The 21,150-nt window shown below is 38.5% G+C and overlaps 4 protein-coding genes across 7 annotated transcripts in view; 2 read left to right on the forward strand and 2 right to left on the reverse strand.

Moving 5' to 3' along the window:
• Positions 1-1,057: 1,057 nt before the first annotated feature.
• On the reverse strand, positions 1,058-3,660 carry cox4i1 (cytochrome c oxidase subunit 4I1). Its single transcript, XM_080885786.1, has 5 exons — positions 3,583-3,660; positions 2,764-2,840; positions 1,882-2,046; positions 1,543-1,674; positions 1,058-1,376 (listed from the first exon to the last, which is right to left on the reverse strand). Exons 2-5 carry the CDS (start codon positions 2,837-2,839, stop codon positions 1,240-1,242), a joined length of 510 nt encoding a protein of 169 aa, XP_080741912.1. The 5' UTR covers position 2,840; positions 3,583-3,660; the 3' UTR covers positions 1,058-1,239.
• Positions 3,661-3,720: 60 nt separating this feature from the next.
• emc8 (ER membrane protein complex subunit 8) lies at positions 3,721-8,493 on the forward strand. The gene is made up of 5 exons (XM_080885784.1): positions 3,721-4,242; positions 5,605-5,681; positions 5,791-5,860; positions 7,033-7,127; positions 7,346-8,493. Exons 1-5 carry the CDS (start codon positions 4,030-4,032, stop codon positions 7,503-7,505), a joined length of 615 nt encoding a protein of 204 aa, XP_080741910.1. The 5' UTR covers positions 3,721-4,029; the 3' UTR covers positions 7,506-8,493.
• A 2,883-nt stretch (positions 8,494-11,376) lies between these two features.
• gins2 (GINS complex subunit 2) lies at positions 11,377-15,595 on the forward strand. The gene is made up of 5 exons (XM_080885785.1): positions 11,377-11,567; positions 12,813-12,927; positions 13,745-13,844; positions 13,952-14,078; positions 15,059-15,595. Exons 1-5 carry the CDS (start codon positions 11,478-11,480, stop codon positions 15,152-15,154), a joined length of 528 nt encoding a protein of 175 aa, XP_080741911.1. The 5' UTR covers positions 11,377-11,477; the 3' UTR covers positions 15,155-15,595.
• A 190-nt stretch (positions 15,596-15,785) lies between these two features.
• The window catches only part of gse1b (Gse1 coiled-coil protein b), a 166,750-nt gene continuing 161,385 nt past the window's right edge, over positions 15,786-21,150 (reverse strand). For all 4 annotated transcript variants that reach the window (XM_080885775.1, XM_080885778.1, XM_080885776.1 and 1 more), the window contains 4 exons: positions 20,580-20,942; positions 20,058-20,396; positions 18,825-18,928; positions 15,786-18,432 (listed from right to left, as the gene is read on the reverse strand). In XM_080885775.1, the coding sequence (XP_080741901.1) occupies positions 18,292-18,432; positions 18,825-18,928; positions 20,058-20,396; positions 20,580-20,942 (947 nt within the window). In that variant the 3' untranslated portion in view covers positions 15,786-18,291. The remainder of the gene's footprint in view (positions 18,433-18,824; positions 18,929-20,057; positions 20,397-20,579; positions 20,943-21,150) is intronic.

Genomic DNA, 21,150 nt, shown 5'->3' on the forward strand with positions numbered 1-21,150 from the left:
CAGGCAGCAAACAACATTTTTGGTGATCATTATTATTATTTTGTGACACAAGACACCTCCGTGTTTAGCTAATTAACGAGTAGATGAGGTTTTGATCTTTGATCTGGGGGCGGAGCAATCCTTTCCGGGGCCAAGACACAGCTTATAGTGCTAGCTGCTGCTAAGTATGATTTCATTTTTATGCATGTTTAAATTGAAATAAGTTTTTATGGCAGATTCTGATTTAATTTATTTACTAAAACACCATTTTTGGTCTGTTGCCTCAGAGCAGTATTGCGCAGTTAGGCCACTTTTCTTCGGGCAATAATGGTAAAACATTGGCTTTAAATTCTGGTCCTTGGGGCTACTTGTCCTCCCATAAAAGCACAGGATGTTTTCCGATTTTTTTCTGTCAATGTGATGTTTGTAAAGATATGACACACATTTCCCTTACCTCACAAAAGTAATGAATATCCCAGATTTCAACCAACCAAGACATACATCTTGTAAAAATTGTCATGCAAATTCCTCCACAACTTTTTCTGATTCTGATAAACTCCATCACAGCTCAGGCGGTAGAGCAGGCCACTTAGTTATTGGAAGGTTGGTGGTTTGACTCCAGTGTGCTCCAGTTTGCAATTCAAATATCCTTGGGCAACTAACCCCAAGCTGCTGTAAACACAAGTAAATGTTGGAAAGCAGTTACATAATGAGCATTGTGCTTGTGCAAATGGGTGAACAGAGTTGTCTAAAGCACTTTGAGTGCTCAGATAGAGTAGAAAAGGGCTATATAAGAACCAGTTCATTACACCCTTCGGTAGAAAAAGAAACAGCCAAATAGTTGCATCTTATTTTCCTCAGAGGTACTGGAGCAATATTCAGCAGTCCATAGACCAAAATGTACTCAAAATTCAGGATTATAGTTACAGAAAATAATGAACAAACATATATACATATATATATATTAGATATATTTCAACCTTAAGAATAATTTTATATCTAGCTGCCATAGTTTGTACCTGATATGTAAAATCAGTGTTAATGAAGGAGTCATACAGTTAACACAGTTAATCAGAGGTTTTAAACAGTTTAACAATTTTTATTTTTATTATACACAACGACCTTAAGAGGAAGTGGTCTTCCAAAAATCACAGGTAAGGTGAGGTAATGTGGACATCTGATAAATACAGAAATATATGTATTTTTGTATCTTTGAGTTGGTCTGCCTGTATATAGAACTGTTATAGTCCTCTTGGTCTTTTACTTTTTCCACTGCTTGTTTTCGTAGTCCCAGTGGGCTGAGAAACCCTGCACTGGGCCCATTCTCATGTCCAGCATTCTCTGCAGCTCCTTCTCCTTGTACTCTTCCTCAAACGTATGTGGAACAGGTCCATACACTGGGAAGAAACAATAACAAATGAGTCAAGTGATGAGCCAGATTATACCGCAAAAAAATGTGTTCAATACTGCATTCTTTACTTAACCAACATGAAAACCTGAGGCAGCTGAACATCAGATATTACACAGGTTTCCTTGCATATAAGCAATATTTTTCATAATTACCATATTTCCTCTGCCAAAGCACAACCAGCCCAGTGAAGCCAATGAAGAAGAAGATTCCTCCAACCACAGACTTCCACTCTCCTGATCCCTGGTTCATCTCAGCGAAGCTCTGCTTGAAGCTGATGCGGTACACTGTAAAGTGGAAAAACAACTCTAGATTACATTTTTTAAGAATTTGGAAACACAAATACTCTTGGAATTTAACATTACACCAGTCCCATTATTTAGCATGAATTTAAACAATTTTAGTACTCCCTATCCTACATAATAGGAGTGGTGCAGTTATACATTACACTAGTATAAATGGGTGAACAACACTATAGCGTTATTGAGTCCTACATGCAATCTTCTCCTCATTAGAGAGTGCAACCCAGGAGCCCTTCTCCTTCTCCTTCAGGGACTTCTGCTCTGCACTCAGGTTCTGCACATAACTGACGTCGGGGAGAGGGCTGTCACGCCTGTCGAAGTAGGCAGGGAGGGCATAGTCCTCAACCTTAGCAACACCTGCAGGGGAGACCACAGTAACTCATCAAATTACTTTCACACATAATCCCTCACTCCATGTCAATGCTTTTTTTTTTTTAAACATAACCTTATTTTAGTTACCGGGCTTATTCCAAGACCAGATTTGTTTTAATTTTGTTTTTACATTTCCGCTCTCAAACCCTGGATCTAGTTCACTGTAGTATTGTTTATCACTGTTTAGATGTACTGCCACTTGAAACTGCAGACAAAAACAAAACCCACACGTTTCTGATTGTGAGCAGTGTTTAGTTTCTCATTTGACCTATAATAAACTGCAACATTGCAGCAGCAACAGCACTCCTGAAAAGCCTGTTTTTTTGTTAGTAAAGTAAAACCCATTGTAATCTGTACTTAAAAAAACATTTTACCTCTGTGTAATTTTGGCTGTAAAACTGGTGCATCTTCTTTAATCTATTGTCATAAACTTAAGGTGTCAGTTACCAGAGACAAGTTTTTTTTCTTCACACCAGCCAAGCTCCCATTACATATTAGAAATGTAGTATTACAGGAAGAACATGGATTCATTTTACAACACAAACAGCTTCATTTATTTTAAATGGTCAACTGAGGGTACATGTTAAACGTTTAGGTGTATATGAAAAGAGATTTTCAAAAGGTCAGTGGCACAAGCGGAGTCTATTGTTATACTGCCAGCCATAAATAGAACACATTCAATGCATTTCGTCTTATACCTACCATGTCCTCCACGGACACAGACAGATGTGGAAATGGAACGTTTGCCAATAAGGCTTAGGGCTCTGGTTGCCAGCATTCTGTGGAAAACGTCATATAAGAGAAATTAAGAAACCGTATTAAACACTAATAAAGGTTAAATGACTTTACAATTGTTTCTGTCTTTTAATTTTTAAAGTAAACCCCGTTTCAATAGGAGATCGTGTACATACATAACAAAGAGTAGGCTGCACAGGGTCCATATTTACATCACAATCTTTTATAAGCTATTTATATACATAAAATCCTGACTCATTTTAAAATAAGTCAGTTACCATCCATATGGAAAATTTCCCTACATGAAATAATCGTCCAGGTTGATGGGCTTATTGTTAAGATTGCAAAATACTTGGTTTTACTACGACCGTCCGGCTAACCTGATGTTAGCATTAGCAACAAACACAAGGTCATAGCACCAGGGGATAAATATTCGTAGAAATACCAGATTCTCTGATGCGACCATGCAATATTCATCATTCTTCTATTGACTTAAACTACATTAATGCGTAATAACGGCAGATGACTGAAACATGAACTATCTTCATATCAAACCCGCCTTCATAAATCTGATGCTACATGCTAATGACAGCTACCCGGAACATTAGTCAGTCCTCGCTCCTATCTGCTCCGACAAAGTCACTACTTATTTCGGTTAAAATAGGCGATTCTTCGCAAGCCGTTACTTTTTCCTAGGATGCACATGTCGCGGATGCTAAAATTATGTATATCTACGAAGGATAAGTAATTTATTATTGAGTTTTAAAAAATAAAATAAAACCATACCTCTTGTCTCTTTCTTGCTCCCGTCCGCCGACAGTCTGAAGGGAAGTGTGACTGGGAACGGAAAAACGTAAATTGTGCGTTTGACCGGATGGACTCTGATCTCGTTTTACGACAGTTCTGATTTACGGCGCACCGGTGCTACAGCAACGAGTGGAAGGTGGAAGTAAGATTAGCTTCTGTGACTGCATGCCGACTAATTTATCCAGCATAAAAGGACTGCTGTCATTTCGGATAATTGTAGAGCTTAATGAACTCATCACAAACTGTACTTCCGACATCATATCGTGGCAGTAAGTTAACTGCTGAGGTGTACATCTACTTTTCTCCGGGCATGTCAAGTAACGATAGCTAACGGTAGCAGCCAGCTGTCCCCCCCTCCTTACCGTCTAACTTAGCGACTCTGGAAGCTTTAGTCTTTACTGAAATTCTGCCGACTTTCTTATAAAAATGCCCATTCAGCTGACAAGTCAGGCGTACTGTAAAATGCTTTTACATGCTGCCAAATATCCACACTGCGCCGTGAATGGATTGCTGGTGGCAGAAAAGAAGAAGGACAAAAAGAAAGATAGCCACAGTGAGCCAGTTCTGTGCGTGGACTGTGTGCCTCTGTTTCACGGTACTCTAGCTCTGGCACCAATGCTGGAAGTAGCCTTAACTCTGGTAAGTATTTGCATATAGAGTTCTGTGAAGAAAAATATTGCCCAAATTAAATTGAAAATGTAGGTTTTAAAGTGATGATTTCATTTATTGAAGTAAAAAAATCACCGAATTTCACTATCCACACCCAGGCCTGATTACTGTAGATCTGTTACAGCAAGAAATCACTTCACGTTTGTCTGTCTAAAAACAACTCAAAGTATTACATCTTTCTATGATCTAAAGGCACTCAGAAGAAAAAAAAAAGTCACTAGTATATGCTGGCGTGGAAAGGTTGCACAGCAATTCTTATTGTCATTAGAATGATGAGAGCCATTATCAACCAGTGGAGAAATCTTGGAACAGTGGTGAACCCTCTCAGGCTTGGCCAGCCTACCAAAATCACTCCAAGAGCACATCAGTGACTCATCCAGGAGGGCCCAAAAAGAACCCCAAACAACTAAAGACCTGTAAGTGTCACTTGCTTCAGATAAGGTCAGAGTTCATGATTCACTGTCGGAAAATGGCATCCATTGGAGAGCTCTAAGGCAAAAACTATAAACCTGTTTACAACTGGCATGAAACTACCACAGAATTTCATAAGATGAACATCATAACAACAATCAAACATGGTGGTAGTGTGATGGTTTGGGGTTGCTTTCGCTGTTTCAGGCCCTGGACAACTAGCTGCACTTGTAATTAGAACCATGAATTCTGCTGTACCAGAAAGTGCACTTGGGTTCTACAGCAGGACAGTAATGTGAAAAAAAGGAGGAAGTCCAGCTCTGAGTGATTAAAAAGAAGAACATTCACAGAATGATAGTTTTGAGGTTACCTAGTCAAAATCTGCACTTACATTTTTAAGGGATGCTTTGGCATTCCTCCAGTTATCACTTGACTTAAGGTCTTGCTGCCAAGAGTGGCACAAGTAGTTATTAAATTTTTCACAGGGCCAGGTAGGTTTGGGTAGCTTCATTTTACCCTGACTAATTATTGTATTTTGTATTTACTCAGGGCATCTTTGTTTAATATTATCTTGTATTTGATGACAAATTCTGGTTTAGACACTTGCCATCTAGTATGCCTTCTAAAATGACAGTACAGTTTTTCTTTTGTTTTAAATGTTGTATTGTAGCAATTTGTTAGGTTGTGGTGCTTTTGAAGTATCCTGCTTTACTCTAAAATCCATTACTAATGTTGCGTCACTTTTATTTATGGTAGTGAGACTGGAAATAATATCAAATTAATGTCTGCAGCTCTGAAATAGTTCTGAAGTTTCAGTCTAGCTCTATATGCATTTTCCTATGTTTAAAATAAAATATACCTGACCTAAACTATGTTTCTGTTCTTATATGTCAACCTGATGGGCCCCTGCTCCAACTCCAGATTGACACTTGGTGTAAAGAAAATAATTATGTCATTGTCGGATATTATCAAGCCAACGAACGCACAAAGGATTCAAGGTAGAAACACTGGCGCCGTGCTGTTCCAGGGAAAAACAACCACTGAGAAACCATGCTGCATTCTGCTTTGGACCTCACTTTAATATATGCTTGATCTTTTCTCCTGCAGGCCCAACCAAGTTGCAGAGAAAGTGGCAGCCAGAATTTCTGAGAACTTCAGTGAAGCAGCAATTGTTATGGTAACTGTAAATTATTAAGGCTGATGCAACTGGGTTACACGTTATGTTTTTTTTTCTTTCTTTCTCCAAAGCAATTGCTACATCCATTGTTATAAATGCATCCTCTTCAGGTAGCAGCTGAGTTTTAGTTTAGTAAAAATGAACCAAAATCCTTAAATACACTTGTCAGCACAAGCCTCTATTTATGTCTCTATACAGTAATATATAATATTGTATAAATAGAGTGACTGATGTGGCTCTACAGGTTGAAAATAAAGCCTCAAAATTCCATCAGATATTTCAGTGAAATTTGCTATAATGACATTTATGATGATGTACAAAAAAATGCTGAGCCCTTTATAGGTGATTGCAGCTCGCAGACAGCAGGATTTAATCCATGCAAATAAAGTGAAGCACATCTTTCATCCTTCTTTTCCAATGAGTTGCTATCACTGATGACACACTGCCCAATTTGAAGTGCGAATCTATCGCCACAAGGTGCCAGCAGCCACAGCGGCATTGTAAGGCAATAGCAGTGACACAGCAAATGCAAGCATAGTATCCTCGCGTTTAATAAATGACAATGTTTCAGTCCTGTTGACCTTCAGCAAGAGCTGGGTTGTAATTTTATAGTTTAAACGTATTAGCTGTAAGTGGGAGAGCGTGCGATGAGTTAGAATTGTTTCTGTGGAATTTTGTCACACATTTGGTTGTACAAAGATTTTGAATTAGTACTTTGAAACATACTAAAATTTAAATAAAACAAAATACTTTCTACCCAGGGTGCTGCATGTTGAGTCGAGATTTTTTAGCCAGCTGCTTTTCCACCATGTAACCACATCAGTCATTTCTAGCCACTGTTTGCTCTACCTGTCATATGTAGTCCAACTGGCAAGTGCTCCAGCAAGACTCTGTTGAGTCACCTTTAGCAGGAACAGTTTTCTTCCATATTTTGCAAAGCATTGTTTTGTTGGAGGTCATTGAAGTAGCTGCCTTTTTACTGAATCAGTCAGTCTGACATGCAGCTCTCAGTCTCAGACGTGTCTGGGCGAAATAATTAGATGCATTATAAAATATATAACACTGTTTCTGAAAGACATTTTTCTTAGACCCTGGTCTGGTCTGTTGCAGTTGTTGTTATCACCTAAAAGTTGCACCTAAATTCACAGTAAATTTTGCGTGTTTTCCTGCAGGTGGACAGCAGTAAGTTAACAATGAGCTGTTCCGAACCCATCGTCTTGATCTATGATCACCACGAAAACAAGTGGAAAAGCAGAGAAGTAACGGCGTAAGTGTTAAGAGCTATTTTAGTGTGAGATTTTATCTTCCTCTGCAGACTATTTGTGCAGCTAACTCAGAGCTTCCAGCATACTTACAACTCCAAGTGTTCTCTCATTTACTTGAATTATTTAGACAAAGTACATTACACTGTAATTACATTGTAATTACCCTGTATTTTCAGTATTAAAGCTTGAATATGTAATTTTTCAAAAAACTGTTTTCCAGTGACTCCTTTGAGGACTGGAGCGAAGCACAGAAAATCACATCTGCCCTGCTGGTGGGTCGTTCCTATGAGAACTTGATTGATTTTGACAGTCACTTGGATGATCTGAGGAACGACTGGACCAACCCTGTTATTAACAAGTCCGTCCTGGATCTGTGCTAAGACCTTCAGTCGGGAGTACCCATGACACACACATGCACGCGCACACACACACACACACACATGTGAACAACTATATTGCTGCCAATTCAGCATGCACACTGCTACTTGTGTAGCACAGGAGAATGAAAAAGCTGAACCTATAGTCTGCGTTCCATAAAAAGTCTCTCTCTCTGAAGGGAACTTGTGGGGCGCTGGCCAGTTAGGCCAAATGTTTTAAGGGCAAGCACCATATGTGCGCTGTTGGCCCGTGTCCACCTTTTACAGGTTGATGCTGCAGTGATGAAAGCTTTTATGTTGTTTTTTTTTATGCAACTTTGGGTTTTTTTCCCCTGCAATGGGTTTTGATATCCTGTTTTGTGTAAAAGTTTAGATTCTAGAGGTTTAAACCTATACATTTGCTTTTAGCCATACAGAGATCAAGTTCTAAATAAGTTCTAAATTATTAATTTTTAGGTAATGATTTTACAACTGATAGGATAAATGTGTTCTTTATTAAGTTTCTTGTTTATAAAAGATCTGAAGGAAAATTCACATATATAAGTGAAGTCTGAAAGTTTTAGATGACGCTGAACCAGAGATTTGGCCCATTCAAAAGCCCCAACTTTAATCTTTCCATAGATGCATTTCTAGCGTGCATGCTTCTCGGTACTGCCACTAATGCGACGGAGAATGTCAGTCTGGATGATGCACATGTGCATTTTGGCTCTTGATTTATGATCTGGAAGACCCGCTCTATACTGAATCAGATCACAGGAATGTGTGAATTTTGTTTTGTGTGGATATCCATTCTAAGAACTAGATAAATTCTATGTTAACACTTAACTGATTATTCTAAAACCAAATATTAAAAAGTTAATATTTATTGTGAGACTACAGAAGCACCTTTTGTAATTGAGATTAGAATTAATCAGTTAATTGTGTGGATGAAACATTTTCTACTGCAATTGTTTTGAGCTGAATGTTCAATGAAACTGATTTTTGAAAACATCTACATGTTTCTACAGATCTCTTATTGCCTCTTATGTGTTAAACCTATTTAGCTGTGTCTTATACAGTTATTTGCAAAAGGACTGTTCAGCCATGCTAAGGTAAAGTGAAGCCTTACTGCTTCTATAGGCTTACAGAGTTGCATTTGAACAGACTACAAGTCTTCTGGAACAAAGTCCACTGGACACAAACACAGAAAACAAACTGAAAACACAAACAGCATATAAGCACAAACACCTCATACCAACAGTTGCGTAATGGAAGAGGGGTGATGATTTAGGCTTGTTTTGCAGCCACATGACCTGGGCACCTTGGCAGTTACTGAACTGACCATGAAACCCTCTGTATCTGAGGCCATCTGTCTGAGAGCTTGATCAAAACTGGGTCAAGGAACAGGACAAGAATCCACAGCACAACAGCAAATCTACAAGAAAACATCTGAAAAAGAAAAGAATCAAGATGTTGCAGTGGTCCAGTTAAAGTCCAGACCTCAACCTCATTGAAATGCTGTGGCTGGACCTTAAGAGAACTGTGCATAAACAAATATCCACAAACCTCAATGAACTGAAGCGGCGTTACAAAAAACAATGGATCAAAGTTCCTCCACGCTGTGCGACTGATAAACTCATACGCAAAGCAAGCACTTCAAGTAATTGCTCTTAAGGAGAGTCTCTACAAGCAGAGTCATGTGAAAGCTTTCTTTTTCACATGACTGCATCTCTGCCATGACAATTTAAAAAAAAGTCTAAAATCACTTTTAGAATAATCACTGCCCAGCTTTGGGGGTTTTTTGTATGGTTTAGCAGCAGCCTGTTGAATTAAGGTTTTTTTAATAGTTTTGTTCAAGAACAAAATACACAGAGTGCTTTACAGCACCGAATAAGATGCAAATAAAATGGTATATTAAAAAACAAAATAAAAGCAATCCTGCATATATGGGTCTTAAGTTTATTTTTAAAGATATCAATCAGTCCACAGACTTTAGATCCAGTGGAAGCGATTTCCATAACTTGGGAGCCACAATCACCTTTTGTCTTTAACCTGGACCAAGGTACAGCCAATAAACACTGTCGGCTAACCTCAGAGTGCTAGAGGTCATGAATGGTTGTAGTAGCTGCGGTTTTCTAATAATTTAGTGGTGCAAAGTTCATATTCGCACGTGTCTACAGATTATTTCATGCTTTGTGACCATTCTAATCTATAGCTTCAGTCTCCCATACTCTGCATAATGTAATTCTTGTAAAATGAAAACTAAATGACAGTGTGGCCATATCTGGGAAGAACTCATGGAAGTTTTTAAACAAATGACACTGTATATTTTCCTAATATCCATATTCATTTTATGCTGCTTTCTACTCCAGCACATTAAGTGAGACAACAGAAATCTGACAGCAACTTACATTATTTTTAAATGTATAAAAAGCTAATAAAATGGTCCCTACATTGACTAGTTACACCTTACATGCTACTTGCACGCTGCCATATCAGCAAAAATAAATAAACAATAGTAATAAACAAAATAAAAAATGGAATTAAAACAGAGATGTTAGAGATGTGAAAGTGGTTTAAATTGTGAATGTAGTATTCTAGTTTCAGTAAAGATAAGTACTTCTTCTATCAGTGCACGATAAATGAACTGAAACTAATTCTGTCTAACTACAGCATAGGTGCATTTCTGCAGAAATACCTCAAGCACAGTCCACTGACAGGAAATATTTGAAGTGGATTTGAGAGCAGATGCTATTAAAATAAATGGTTTGGATTTATGAAGAAATTTCATTGCTGTTTTAAATAATAGATTGTGGTGTCTTCTGTCAATTTTCTTTGTTCGTTTTATCTTGGCAAATTTATTTGAGATGTGTGGTGTGAATGTTGTGAGAGCGTTTGTACAACCAGGAAGAATCCTTTGGATGGGGTTATTGATCCCGAAAGGCAAATTACTTCAGCATCAGAAGGAATAAAAATAAAAACAGTATAACAGACAACAGAAACATTTTTTAAAAATAACTACAGGAAAACACCAAAGGCCGTAAAATATGAGGCAGTGAAAAATTGCATGTAAAACTGTGATAAAAAATGAATGAAATAGAAAACATAATAAGACTGAGGTTATGTAAAACAAAATTCTGCAGAGTGGTAATGCAAGAATGGTTCTTTATGGCAACAAGGTTGAATAAGTCTGAGGGAGAATGAGCTCCGTAGTGTAGAAAGGAGCAGGTGTGACGGGTTGTCCATGATATTCAGTGACCTCCTGTCTCTCACTGACCCAAATGCCTCCAGATGAACTGATGATCTTAACGTCATCGCTGGCCTGGATGCTGGCACAGACCGGCAGAAGTTCTTCAACATCTTGCTGAACACACTGAAGGATCTGGACTTCCTCAGAAAGTAATCAGTTGATCCCCTTCTTGTACACAGCATCGCTGTAGGTTCTTCAGTACAGTCTGTCACTGAACACCAAGTATCTGTTGTTAGCTGTCCACTGATTCAGCCTCCTCACCCACGATTCTAATGGGTTCAGACCCAGTCACTGACAAAAACATCTAACTTTGTTCTCACATGTAAAAGGTCACTGCCACCTTTCTTGTTATTGCCTGGTGAATGCTTCCATCTGGTGGAGTTTAGTTGCAACTGTTGTCACTCACATGGCCCACTTCCTTCTTCCGGGCCAGACAATGCTAAATTAAAATTTAAGGTATGGTCAGCTTCGTCACGGCCAGGCCCGCACCTCACACGTAAATTAACAATTTTAAAAATGCAATTAACACCGAGATTCGAGAAATTATACAGAAAAATAAAAATGTGACGTGCCGTAATACGGCACACAATAATGTTCACTTTTGCGATACTGCGCTTCCTGTTGATGACGTAGTTGTCTTTTTCTTGACTTCATTGTCGGTTAATGCTGCCTTCAGCGCGGGAACGGTTTGTAGTGCAGTTCGAGTGGGACGGAAGTTTTTGAACACACACAAAAACCAAACAGATATGGATGCTTCGGAGGTCGAGTTCCTTGCGGAGAAAGAGATGGTGAAGATAATACCAAATTTCAGCCTAGATAAAGTCTTTTTAATCGGGGTAAGTCAGTTGTGTCTGTATTTAAGTAGCTGGTTTTTGACCAGATACTGAGACGTTGACAGTTACTGTAGCAATATTAGCTAAACCTTGGGCTAAAACCTTGTATTATATCACGACACACTCAGTTTAAAGCTGGAGGTATGTATGTAAAGATGTTTCTGTTTGAGTGGATCACTTCACTCAGTGACTGATTAAAACACGCACAAAAAAAGCCTCATCTCTCAAACTCCAGACTTTAACGAACCATTTACATAAATATAAGTCGCTCCAGCTAAAATAAAATCTGTCTAAATATATTTCGAAAAAATTGAAGCTCCAATAATATTCGGTACCGTATCTTTGGCCTTTCAAAAAGTACCCCGAACTATTATTGCTATATTATACTGCAGTTTTTATTATTGATCAAGTAAATACAGGCTCAGCACTGCAATAAAACACACTTTTCAGCTTTATGTATTTTGTTTGATTTGGATTATTTTCTTTTTTGGGAAGCTTGCATTGTAACTGTGCCTGTCTGTAAAACACTTTGGGTCTAATCTGTTATATAAACAAAGCAGACTTGACAGTCAACACATGAATGCGCGATTTTTGGAGCCACCATGAGAGTGTATGAGATTTTAGAGAATTATTGTTCAATAATTCTCTAAAATCTCATACACTGTCATGATGTTTTCCATTTTCCAAACCCCCTTTTTTTTCTTTTTAAATTTTAAAAATAAATAACAGCTAACAAGATCCCCCCGCAGCATGATGTGAATTTAATGACAGTACACTGTACTGTCTCAAGCTCCCTTTGAGCTTGAGATCTGCGGACTCAGTGGTTTTTGAAATAAATAAATAAATAAAAAACAGCTAAAAACTCATCTTTTTAAACTTGCTTTTGGTTGATTTTTGTTTTTATGTTTCAACTTCTGCGAAGCACTTTGTGATTTTATCTTGAAAGGTGCTATATAAATAAACTTTTACTTACTTTCTTTACTTACTAAAGTCATGGAATATTTTTTGGTATTTTTTTACATAGCTGGCTGCACAAGAGAGCCTGTGTTATTCATCAAGCTCTCAGGATGGCTCGTTTGATGTAAATCAGACTGTAACTTGTAGTTGCTGCTGTTAGAAAGAGACATTGTTTATCTTCTAGCAATGTTTTTTATTAATCATGAAAGTGCAAATGCGTATCTTTCCAACTTCACTGAAGTGGGGAATGCATTGTGCTGCACGATAAAATATGTGTATTTGTGTTCTCAGGGAGATCTGGGTCCCTTCAACCCTGGACTACCTATTGATGTTCCCGTGTGGCTGGCTCTAAACCTAAAACAGAGACAGAAGTGTAGAATTATTCCTCCTGAGTGGATGGATGTTGGTAAAGTTCAAAGTTTTTCCTGATGCGGTCTTTGCAGGCGTTTGTTTCCAGGCATGAACTGAGAGGATTACTTAAAAATGTTTCAGATGAGGGTCTTTCAGTATTTTGAGTATTTTTTCCTTCACATTATGACATATGTAATCATTACTGGCATGCCATGTTAAGCCTAGACCTGCCTTGCCATAACTTTGACATGTAAGTAGTGCTAAACTATTTTTCCAAATTTGCATTAGATAAGTAAAACAAAAATGGGCACAAGAAATGCAGTAAGATTGTTTCCTTAGTTGTAAGAGGCAAATAATTCAGATTTTGTGTTCATTACAAATGCAAAATGTGTAAAATATGTGTATGTCGTTGTTGGTCTGTATGCTGTAAGAACCCATATGGAAAAGATAAATATAAATCTTATAAAGTTTGTATCTGTCTTGTGTGAAACTTGTATGAAAAGCATATAAGAGTGAAAACAGATATAAGATCCCTTGAAAAATTATATAATGAAACTTGTATGTTTTGGATACTTACTAAAACAATGTATGAAAGTAATGAGAAAGTGGCCACTTTCATGAGTAAATCATGTAAGCCTTATATGATTTACTCATGAAAGTGGCCACTTTCATGAGTAATCACATATAAGTTTTTAATATTTCTTTTCCATATGGAAAATGCTGAAAAGAATAAATTCATTGGTGGTTTTATTTGGAATTTCTGTTTTACTTCTCCTACAAAAGTCAGCAGAAAAGAGGAATCTTGAAAATCTTTCAGCATTTTTGTGTGTCGCTGCAGTTTGCTGCTGTTGACATTTTCCTTCACTGTGCAGAGAAACTGGAGGAGATGCGAGACCTTGAGAGAAAAGAGGATATGTTTACACCTGTTCCTAGTCCTTACTACATGGAGCTTACCAAGCTGCTACTAAACCAGTGAGTCATATACAATTAAGTAATCCACAGAAATACAGCCCTCAGTACTGTTGTGTGCTTGGTGTATGTGCCCCCTCCCCTTAAAAGAGGTTTCTGTGTTTCTGCAGCGCGTCTGACAACATTCCTAAAGCAGATGAGATCCGTACACTGGTCAAAGACATCTGGGATACTCGCATTGCCAAGCTCCGCTTGTCTGCTGACAGTTTCATCAGTCAGCAGGAAGCTTATGCCAAGGTAAAACTGATCACATGTAGGGTGTTTAGTATTCTCTGCTGTCACTTAACCATTGAGTTTTGAACATTTAATTGAGTTGAAAACAGATGCAAAGTAAGTACAAATTCAACAGCATAATAACAGAATTACCAGTTCCACATAAAAGGACAGTGTGACATTTATTCATTATCCCTTCAAGTTGTGGACCCATTGCATATTGAGATCCTTTAGAAAAAGTGGCATCACCTTAAGTTCCCCCAATTTAATTGGCTGTATATAAGCATTCAGTAAATGTTATCTATAGGTAATGTAGAATCTGATTTAAGTGTTCCATAATGTGTTTTCTTAACAGCTACACTCCCACTTTAGGTGTTTTCCTCACACTGTCTTAAAAGTAAAGCTAATGTGGAAATGTCTTACACTTGCATTCTTTCTGATGACCTGCAGGGGGTGATTCATGTGGTTGAGGGCTGACAGTATAGAAGAAAAACCTTTTGGCTCCCTATGACCTCATGAAACACTTTACTGACGTGTTTATGGTCTCAAACCCAAGTTTTAAGCCTTATAGGAACAGCATGATGGCTATTTTGATTCAACAGAAAGGACTGCCCACATCTGAAGACAGACGCTCTCTGCAGGCAGACTTGTAGTCTGTAGTAGCTTTTCATGTCTGGTTTCGTCATTATTAAGACGGCAACGGTGAAAACATTTGGCTTGAGGCTTCTCATAGGGACTTCACAAATCAATGGGTGATGTCAGTTGAGAAAGTGCCCATCTTTTCTATACAGTCTATGGTATTACAGCAAATCAACATAAAAAAAAAACCCAGTAATAAAAGATTCATTGGTTATGTTGCAATTGCTGACAATACCATACCGCATATCAACAGTGAAAGTCACAATGAACTTTCACCTGTTTATCATTGAGTTACCTACTGTGTCACAGAGTAACAGTGTTATTTTAAATCTTTGAATATACCTAATTCCTCTTTCTGTCCACAGCTGGACAACCTTACTCTGATGGAGATCAACACCATACGAGCGTTTCTTCTTGATACTCTCAACTGTATGTACAAGCTACGGTCCAACTTGCAGTGAAGGGCAGTTCATGGACTACTGGTAAAAAAGCTTGAACACACACAAGGCTTGCTAAAAAGGGTTGGATTTAGCAAGACTGGGGTTAAACCTAACATTAAAGACAGTTTTCTGGAAAAGTGAAGAGATTTACTCAACTATTTAAGTTATCATGTTGCTCTCCGGTCTGATTTGTGTGAATCTGCTGTTTGCAGTTAGTGTATCATTTGTTAATGTTGTCATTAGATTTCAAAATGTATGTATGTGCATGTAAACAGAGTATATACATGTATACTTTTTTTCCTCACAATTTTTAATCAGTCTTATTGTGATTTTTGATCTTGTTGTGTTAGTGATTAAAAAAGATGTTTTCTGGTTTACTAGAATGAATGTGGTTTCTGTCAAACATTGGTAAACTAAACAATTCCTTCCTAAAATGTACGTAGGTGGGGGAAAAACCCACATTAAAAGGAATTCCACTCAACTCTTGTTGCATTTTATTCTAAAGATGGATAATATTGGTTGATATTGTTCTCAGGATTGCACCGAAAATGAATCCGTTTCCTAATCTCCAGAGCAAAATGTCCAGCTGTTAAACCAGAACCCACAAAGAGACAAAGGTTGATATTTAACATTTTTGAAATATTTTATTTTCTTTTTTGTCTGAAATCACAGCCATATATTCATAAATACCTAATTACTACATTCAACAAAGAATATATTACATTACAATGAATTCAAACAAGTACATTTTAAAAACAGGATTTCACAGCATCTAGACATCCTCCACTGAGTAATGGGGCTATTGCATGAGCGTGCGTGGGTTGGAGACACGGGGAGGCTGAGCAAGAGAGGCTTACCACACTGCACCTTCCTCCCCAGCTCAATGGCAGCTTACCTCAGCATGCATGCTCCTTCACTTACAGATAGATTACGCTGTTGGCTTTCTTCTTTGTAAAAAAAAAAAAATCTGACTACACTCTGTATTCCTCTAAACTGGCTTACGTGTCATTTATATATAAAAAAAAATTGTCTTGTGACTCATTTGGATGAAAGAAACTTGGTATCTGTTGGTGACTTGTACATATTTGAAAGGTATGACATACAGTAGACACTTGGATGTAATATGCAAAGTCCCTGATCACTGATGTTATGTCATGTAATGTCTGTCCTGTAGACGGAAACTCATTCACATGCTCCCAAATTCTTGAGGCACTTGTAAAAAAGTGTATGTAAGGGGGTAAGTTGTGCTTCAGTACTTTTTTTAAAAAATAAATTAAATATTGGTACATTTTTAAAGTTTTTATTTGCAAATACTGAAATCCTTAACCCACTCACATCAAACATCCCACCACCACACAAGTCAAACGATGACCTAGACACATCATTTCACTGTGTCTGAGGTCTCCAAGTGCACATAGAACCATAAGGTGGAGACAAGATGAATTACAGGGTAGAAAGTCACTGTAATACGAGCCAAATCTCATTAGGAAGATGGGGGGCAGATGGAGGTTGTAAACAGATATCCAAGGTAAAGCAAACCTTTCTGATTTTAAATGTACCAGGAGCTGCTCAGTTAAGCGTCCTGCCTGGTTTCTAGGACATCTTGGCAACTTTGTGTGGGTGGAGAGCGTCCTAAAAATAGAGAAATGCAAAGAGTAGATGATGTTATGTCAAACATATTCAGCAGTATAAGATGGCCATTCTGGTTTGTATGTTTGGCTACCCAACTGCAACTAATAATTTACTATGCTATAGTTTTATCATTATTTTGGCACCATTTCGTCTCATGGCTGCTGACAGGGGCTTGATCTTGTAAGGCATACCGCAAACCGTCATATCGTGTGTTTGAGTTCAATGCTATGCGTCATACAAAGTAAAGTGAAGGTCCAAAAACAGGATAAAGCAAGATTTATCTGCTGGCTGTGTAAGAAAATGTCTTACAATAATCAAGAAAATCAAGTTTAAAAAAAAAAAAAAAAAAAGTGGCTGTGGATCTGGTTTCTGCATGAGTACTTAACTGGTCATGCCAGCAACAGTAAAGCTGACTGGGAGGAGCTGATGAAATGGGCATTAAAACAGAGACACACTGCTGTGAATGAAGGGGGAGTGGAGGGCATGAGCCACATCTCAGGACCTCTAAGTAAGCTTTGCTGAGCTCAGAGGCCAGATAAGGTGGCTGTGGCTGGGGTCTCAGCTGCGCAGTGCTGGGACAGAATAAGAGGAATGCATCCTGCTTCCTCTCACTCTGCTAAATGTCTCAAAACAAGCTGTTCTAGCCAGCAGCAGTACAAACACTAAAAGCAAGGCTTTCTTTTTTTTCAACCCAAAAAGCATAAACATATAAAATGGCAGGCTTTTTCTTTTAAAAGAACAATGATTAAAGTAATAAAAACATACAAAATTCTTTTTAAGTCTTCATATTATATACAATACAAGGCTTAAGCACCTTTTAAAATTCTTATTTTGAAATTTTCTATTTCGAAATAAAACATTTACTTAATTCTTTCCAAAAATGTGCATTTTCTAAGTTCTTCCCTAATTTGAACAGTTCTTTGTTGTAACACAGTACCACCAGGTAGTTCTTCAGCTTTTATTAAGTGCATTTCCAGTTCAAAAGCTCATGTGGCCACAAAATAAAAGGAAAAAAGAAAAGAAATCAGTCCCAAATGACCAAAGGTCTTCATTTGGAGATTTGGAGCTTTCAAGTCTTGTAACGACACCCCCCTCTGGGGGTAGCTGCTCCCTCATTGGCAGGATTGTCTGTGTAGCTGTGGCGGTGAGGGATGCAGGGACTGAACAATAGCGCAGCAGGGACTGAAGAATGAAAAGCAGGTGTCATGTTGATCTTCAGGTTTTTCTGCCCCATACACTCACTGATCTTGGAGTTGGCTACATTGGCACACATTAGTGGCTTGTGGTGCAGTCCCTGTTGACCCATAATCCAAAGACTGCCTGTACTTCACTGAATGGTCCGGTCTCCTCTGCATTCACCTATCTATCTATCCATCCATTCACTCCATTCATTCATTCATCGTATCTAGCCAGCCGTATTATCCTCCATGGAGCTATGAGGACCAGGCCATTAAAAATAAACTCTGGGAGTCAGTCTGAAAGGGGAGGAGGCTGGGGCCCAAGGGCTATCAAAATCAGCGTCATGGTCACCTCGGAGGGTAACCTTTATAATGGCCGGCTCTTGGCCAGTGTGTCTGTGGCAGCGTCAAACACTTCCTGAAGTGTTCCATTTCTGCTTGTAGCTTCTCTCTTTCCACTGCCAGCTTCTGTCTTTGGGACATCAGCTCCTAGGTAACCAAGGACATTAAAAATATATAAGAATATATATATATTTTAATTCACAGTGATCTTCATGAGAAGGCAAACCTGTGCTATATATAACAATATTTACAAAGATAAGTGAAAAACAGAAAAGCAATGATATGAGTGTAATAAAGAAAAGCTGTCTGGATTCCAGTGATTAATCAGAAGAGGCCAATAGTGTAAAGTATAAGTTTTTACTTTGCTCTGCTATTTATGAAACCACTGATCTACGAAAATAAGTAAAGTTGTGCACCCACTCCTATTATACATGCTCATAATTTCTTAGCAGAGCGCCGCTGCTAAGTCACTTGCAGTTATGTAGTAAATATTTTGACTTCCTGGCCTCAGCTTAAGTGGCTCCGTATGCTTGTCTTACCCCCATGGTATGAGACAGCTGCTCAGCAGTTAGACTAAGGTTGTAGTTCTGAGCTTCTAGTCTTCGACACTGGCTCTGCAGTACTTGTCGCTCCAAAGTTTGCTCTGGATCAGAAAAGGGAATAAGAGAAAATGAAGAAAAACAGGATTAGCAGAATTTGGACCATCTAAATAGATGCAGGATAATCTGCTGCAAATGTCTTCAGGCTCCTGCCTTCATTGTTAAAGGTCTTAAAATACACTAGTGGCAGGCTGTGAATGTGAGACTGGGAGTAATTAGAGATCAACTCAACCATTTTTCACTAATTTTCTTGTACAAATACTAAATACAAATTGAATTGTGTAAAATGAACAATGACTACTACCCTCTAGTGGTGACAGAATGCTACAACAACTTAAAATAGGATATACATTATACTCATAAGGAAGTGACACGAAAACACAGAACATTACAGAAATAATGTGACAACTCTTTCAAACTTCATAAATCATTATTTCATTATTATTACCTGTTTTATTTACTTTTCCCAGGCATGTGCAGTGGTAATAAACCAGAAATGTGTGGTTGCCTTTAATATTCTTTATTTCTACTGTAGTTTTTCCATCCAGAAATGTATTTATATGACATAATTTATTTATAGAAACTACAGATGTTGACTACAGTTAGTTACCTTACTTTCAGTGTTTTATTTTTGATATATGCGATTGATTACCCAATGTATTGTGGGTGTTTTTAAGCTTTTTGTGACTTTTTTTCATGACCTGCTGGAACAAAGTGCTCCACACATTCAGATTTACAAGTTTAAGCACTGTGTTTTTCTTTTTCTTCACTGAATATTAGCACTGTGCCTCTTTACATCTAGCAGGAGAATGCGTAGTTGAGTGGGGTTCACAGGAGTGAATAGGAAAGTAGGGCCTCGCTGCAGGCAAAGAGCTAAAAGGTGAAGGCGGGGCCAATTTGCATATTTGTAGATCATGCTCAATGATGGAAAAAATGTATAGTTGGATCTAAAACAAGTAATTCTGATTTAGGGGATAAATCAATGACATATGCAAAATAATATGGATTTGTGCACAATCAGTAATCTCAGTATATATTCCAAAGAATAAAGAAAACCTCTAATCCCTCATAAAATTATACAGTGATAATAACAGAGGGACTGTTAAAGCTGTTTATGTATGTAAAGTGATCTAATATCAGTCCATGTAATACACAGGCACCTCAGCTACTTACCTTCCACATATTCCTGATAAGCTTCAAATATAGATTCAATCCCCTGCCACTTGAAAACTGAAGCCTCTTCTTCCTCCTCCTCGTCTTCCTCTTCAGAGTCCTCTGGACCAGACATGTCCTCCCTCATCCCCGATGCCTCCCTGTGCTGAGGCATCGAGAGGTGCTGCCCGTTGGGCTGAGGGTGAGAGTGCAAAAGTGGATGTGGAAATGACTGTGGAGTTGAGTTGGACTGTGAATGTGGCTGTGGTGGTCGGCCAGGAGGGCCCTGAAGCTCGGGAATGTTGTAGTGAACAGAGGACTCCTGGAGGTGGGATGACTCTGACACCCCTGCGGCTCCACCTAATGGACAAATGTTGAGGAGAAGAAAGAGATGTTACATTTCATCAATTTCATATTTTACACATAGGGATATTTTCCATCATTTCTTCATATTTGATAGTCTCTCCAAAAGTTATGTTGGCCTGCTCTCCATGTATTCACCTTTCCAAAGATGCCTATTAGACCTTATTTTGAGCTCTTTACCTTTATGTTTCTGCAGAGTGGACTGTAGCACAGATTCGTGGAACTGCTGGGCAAATTCCTCTGGGGCGAAGTCCCGTGGTTGTATGCGTCCATTGATGCTGTGATGACCTTCTTTAGCCTGCAGGGGGAGTGGGGGCCTCAAGCTGTTAAGCAGGCTGGAGCTCCTCTTTGAGATCGGTCCCTCACTGGGCCCCCGGGCCTTGTCTGGGTAGACAGCTGGAGAAGGGGGTGCCTTTGGTCTTAATGTGTCCCCAAGGGGTTTTGGATGCCCATTGGGGGATGTTGGGCAATGTGAGGAGGGGCTGCGTGGTCTGACACTGTGGTGCTCCTCTGGTTCAGAGGGAGGCTGGGAGAATGCAGGATCTGCAATCATTTAAACATATGTTTGTGCTGATGAGGTCAAGATCCACAATATTACAATGCAATGAGAAACTGTTGTTACTTTACATCTTCACATTCACGGCCCCAATTATAACCCCTCTTCATTTGCATTACACAGATTAGCACCACTTTAACATTACTTCAGGGATGACAAGTTGTGTGTGTTTATGTTCATTAGCACGTAACTTAC

Source organism: Rhamphochromis sp. 'chilingali', assembly GCF_963969265.1.
Source record: "Rhamphochromis sp. 'chilingali' genome assembly, chromosome: 6".
NCBI classification, from domain to species: domain Eukaryota; kingdom Metazoa; phylum Chordata; class Actinopteri; order Cichliformes; family Cichlidae; genus Rhamphochromis; species Rhamphochromis sp. 'chilingali'.

Bases quoted from the DNA above. Each gene is read 5' to 3' on its own strand.
- cox4i1 (XM_080885786.1), bottom strand. From the start codon at position 2,839: ATGCTGGCAACCAGAGCCCTAAGCCTTATTGGCAAACGTTCCATTTCC. The intron at 2,047-2,763 runs GTAGGTATAAGA...TCTCCCCTGCAG, and splicing joins CTGTGTCCGTGGAGGACATG to GTGTTGCTAAGGTTGAGGAC. The intron at 1,675-1,881 runs GTAGGACTCAAT...TCCACTTTACAG, and splicing joins TAATGAGGAGAAGATTGCAT to TGTACCGCATCAGCTTCAAG.
- emc8 (XM_080885784.1), top strand. From the start codon at position 4,030: ATGCCCATTCAGCTGACAAGTCAGGCGTACTGTAAAATGCTTTTACAT. The intron at 4,243-5,604 runs GTAAGTATTTGC...CTCCAACTCCAG, and splicing joins TGGAAGTAGCCTTAACTCTG to ATTGACACTTGGTGTAAAGA. The intron at 5,682-5,790 runs GTAGAAACACTG...TTTCTCCTGCAG, and splicing joins GAACGCACAAAGGATTCAAG to GCCCAACCAAGTTGCAGAGA.
- gins2 (XM_080885785.1), top strand. From the start codon at position 11,478: ATGGATGCTTCGGAGGTCGAGTTCCTTGCGGAGAAAGAGATGGTGAAG. The intron at 11,568-12,812 runs GTAAGTCAGTTG...TTGTGTTCTCAG, and splicing joins ATAAAGTCTTTTTAATCGGG to GGAGATCTGGGTCCCTTCAA. The intron at 13,845-13,951 runs GTGAGTCATATA...GTGTTTCTGCAG, and splicing joins ACCAAGCTGCTACTAAACCA to CGCGTCTGACAACATTCCTA.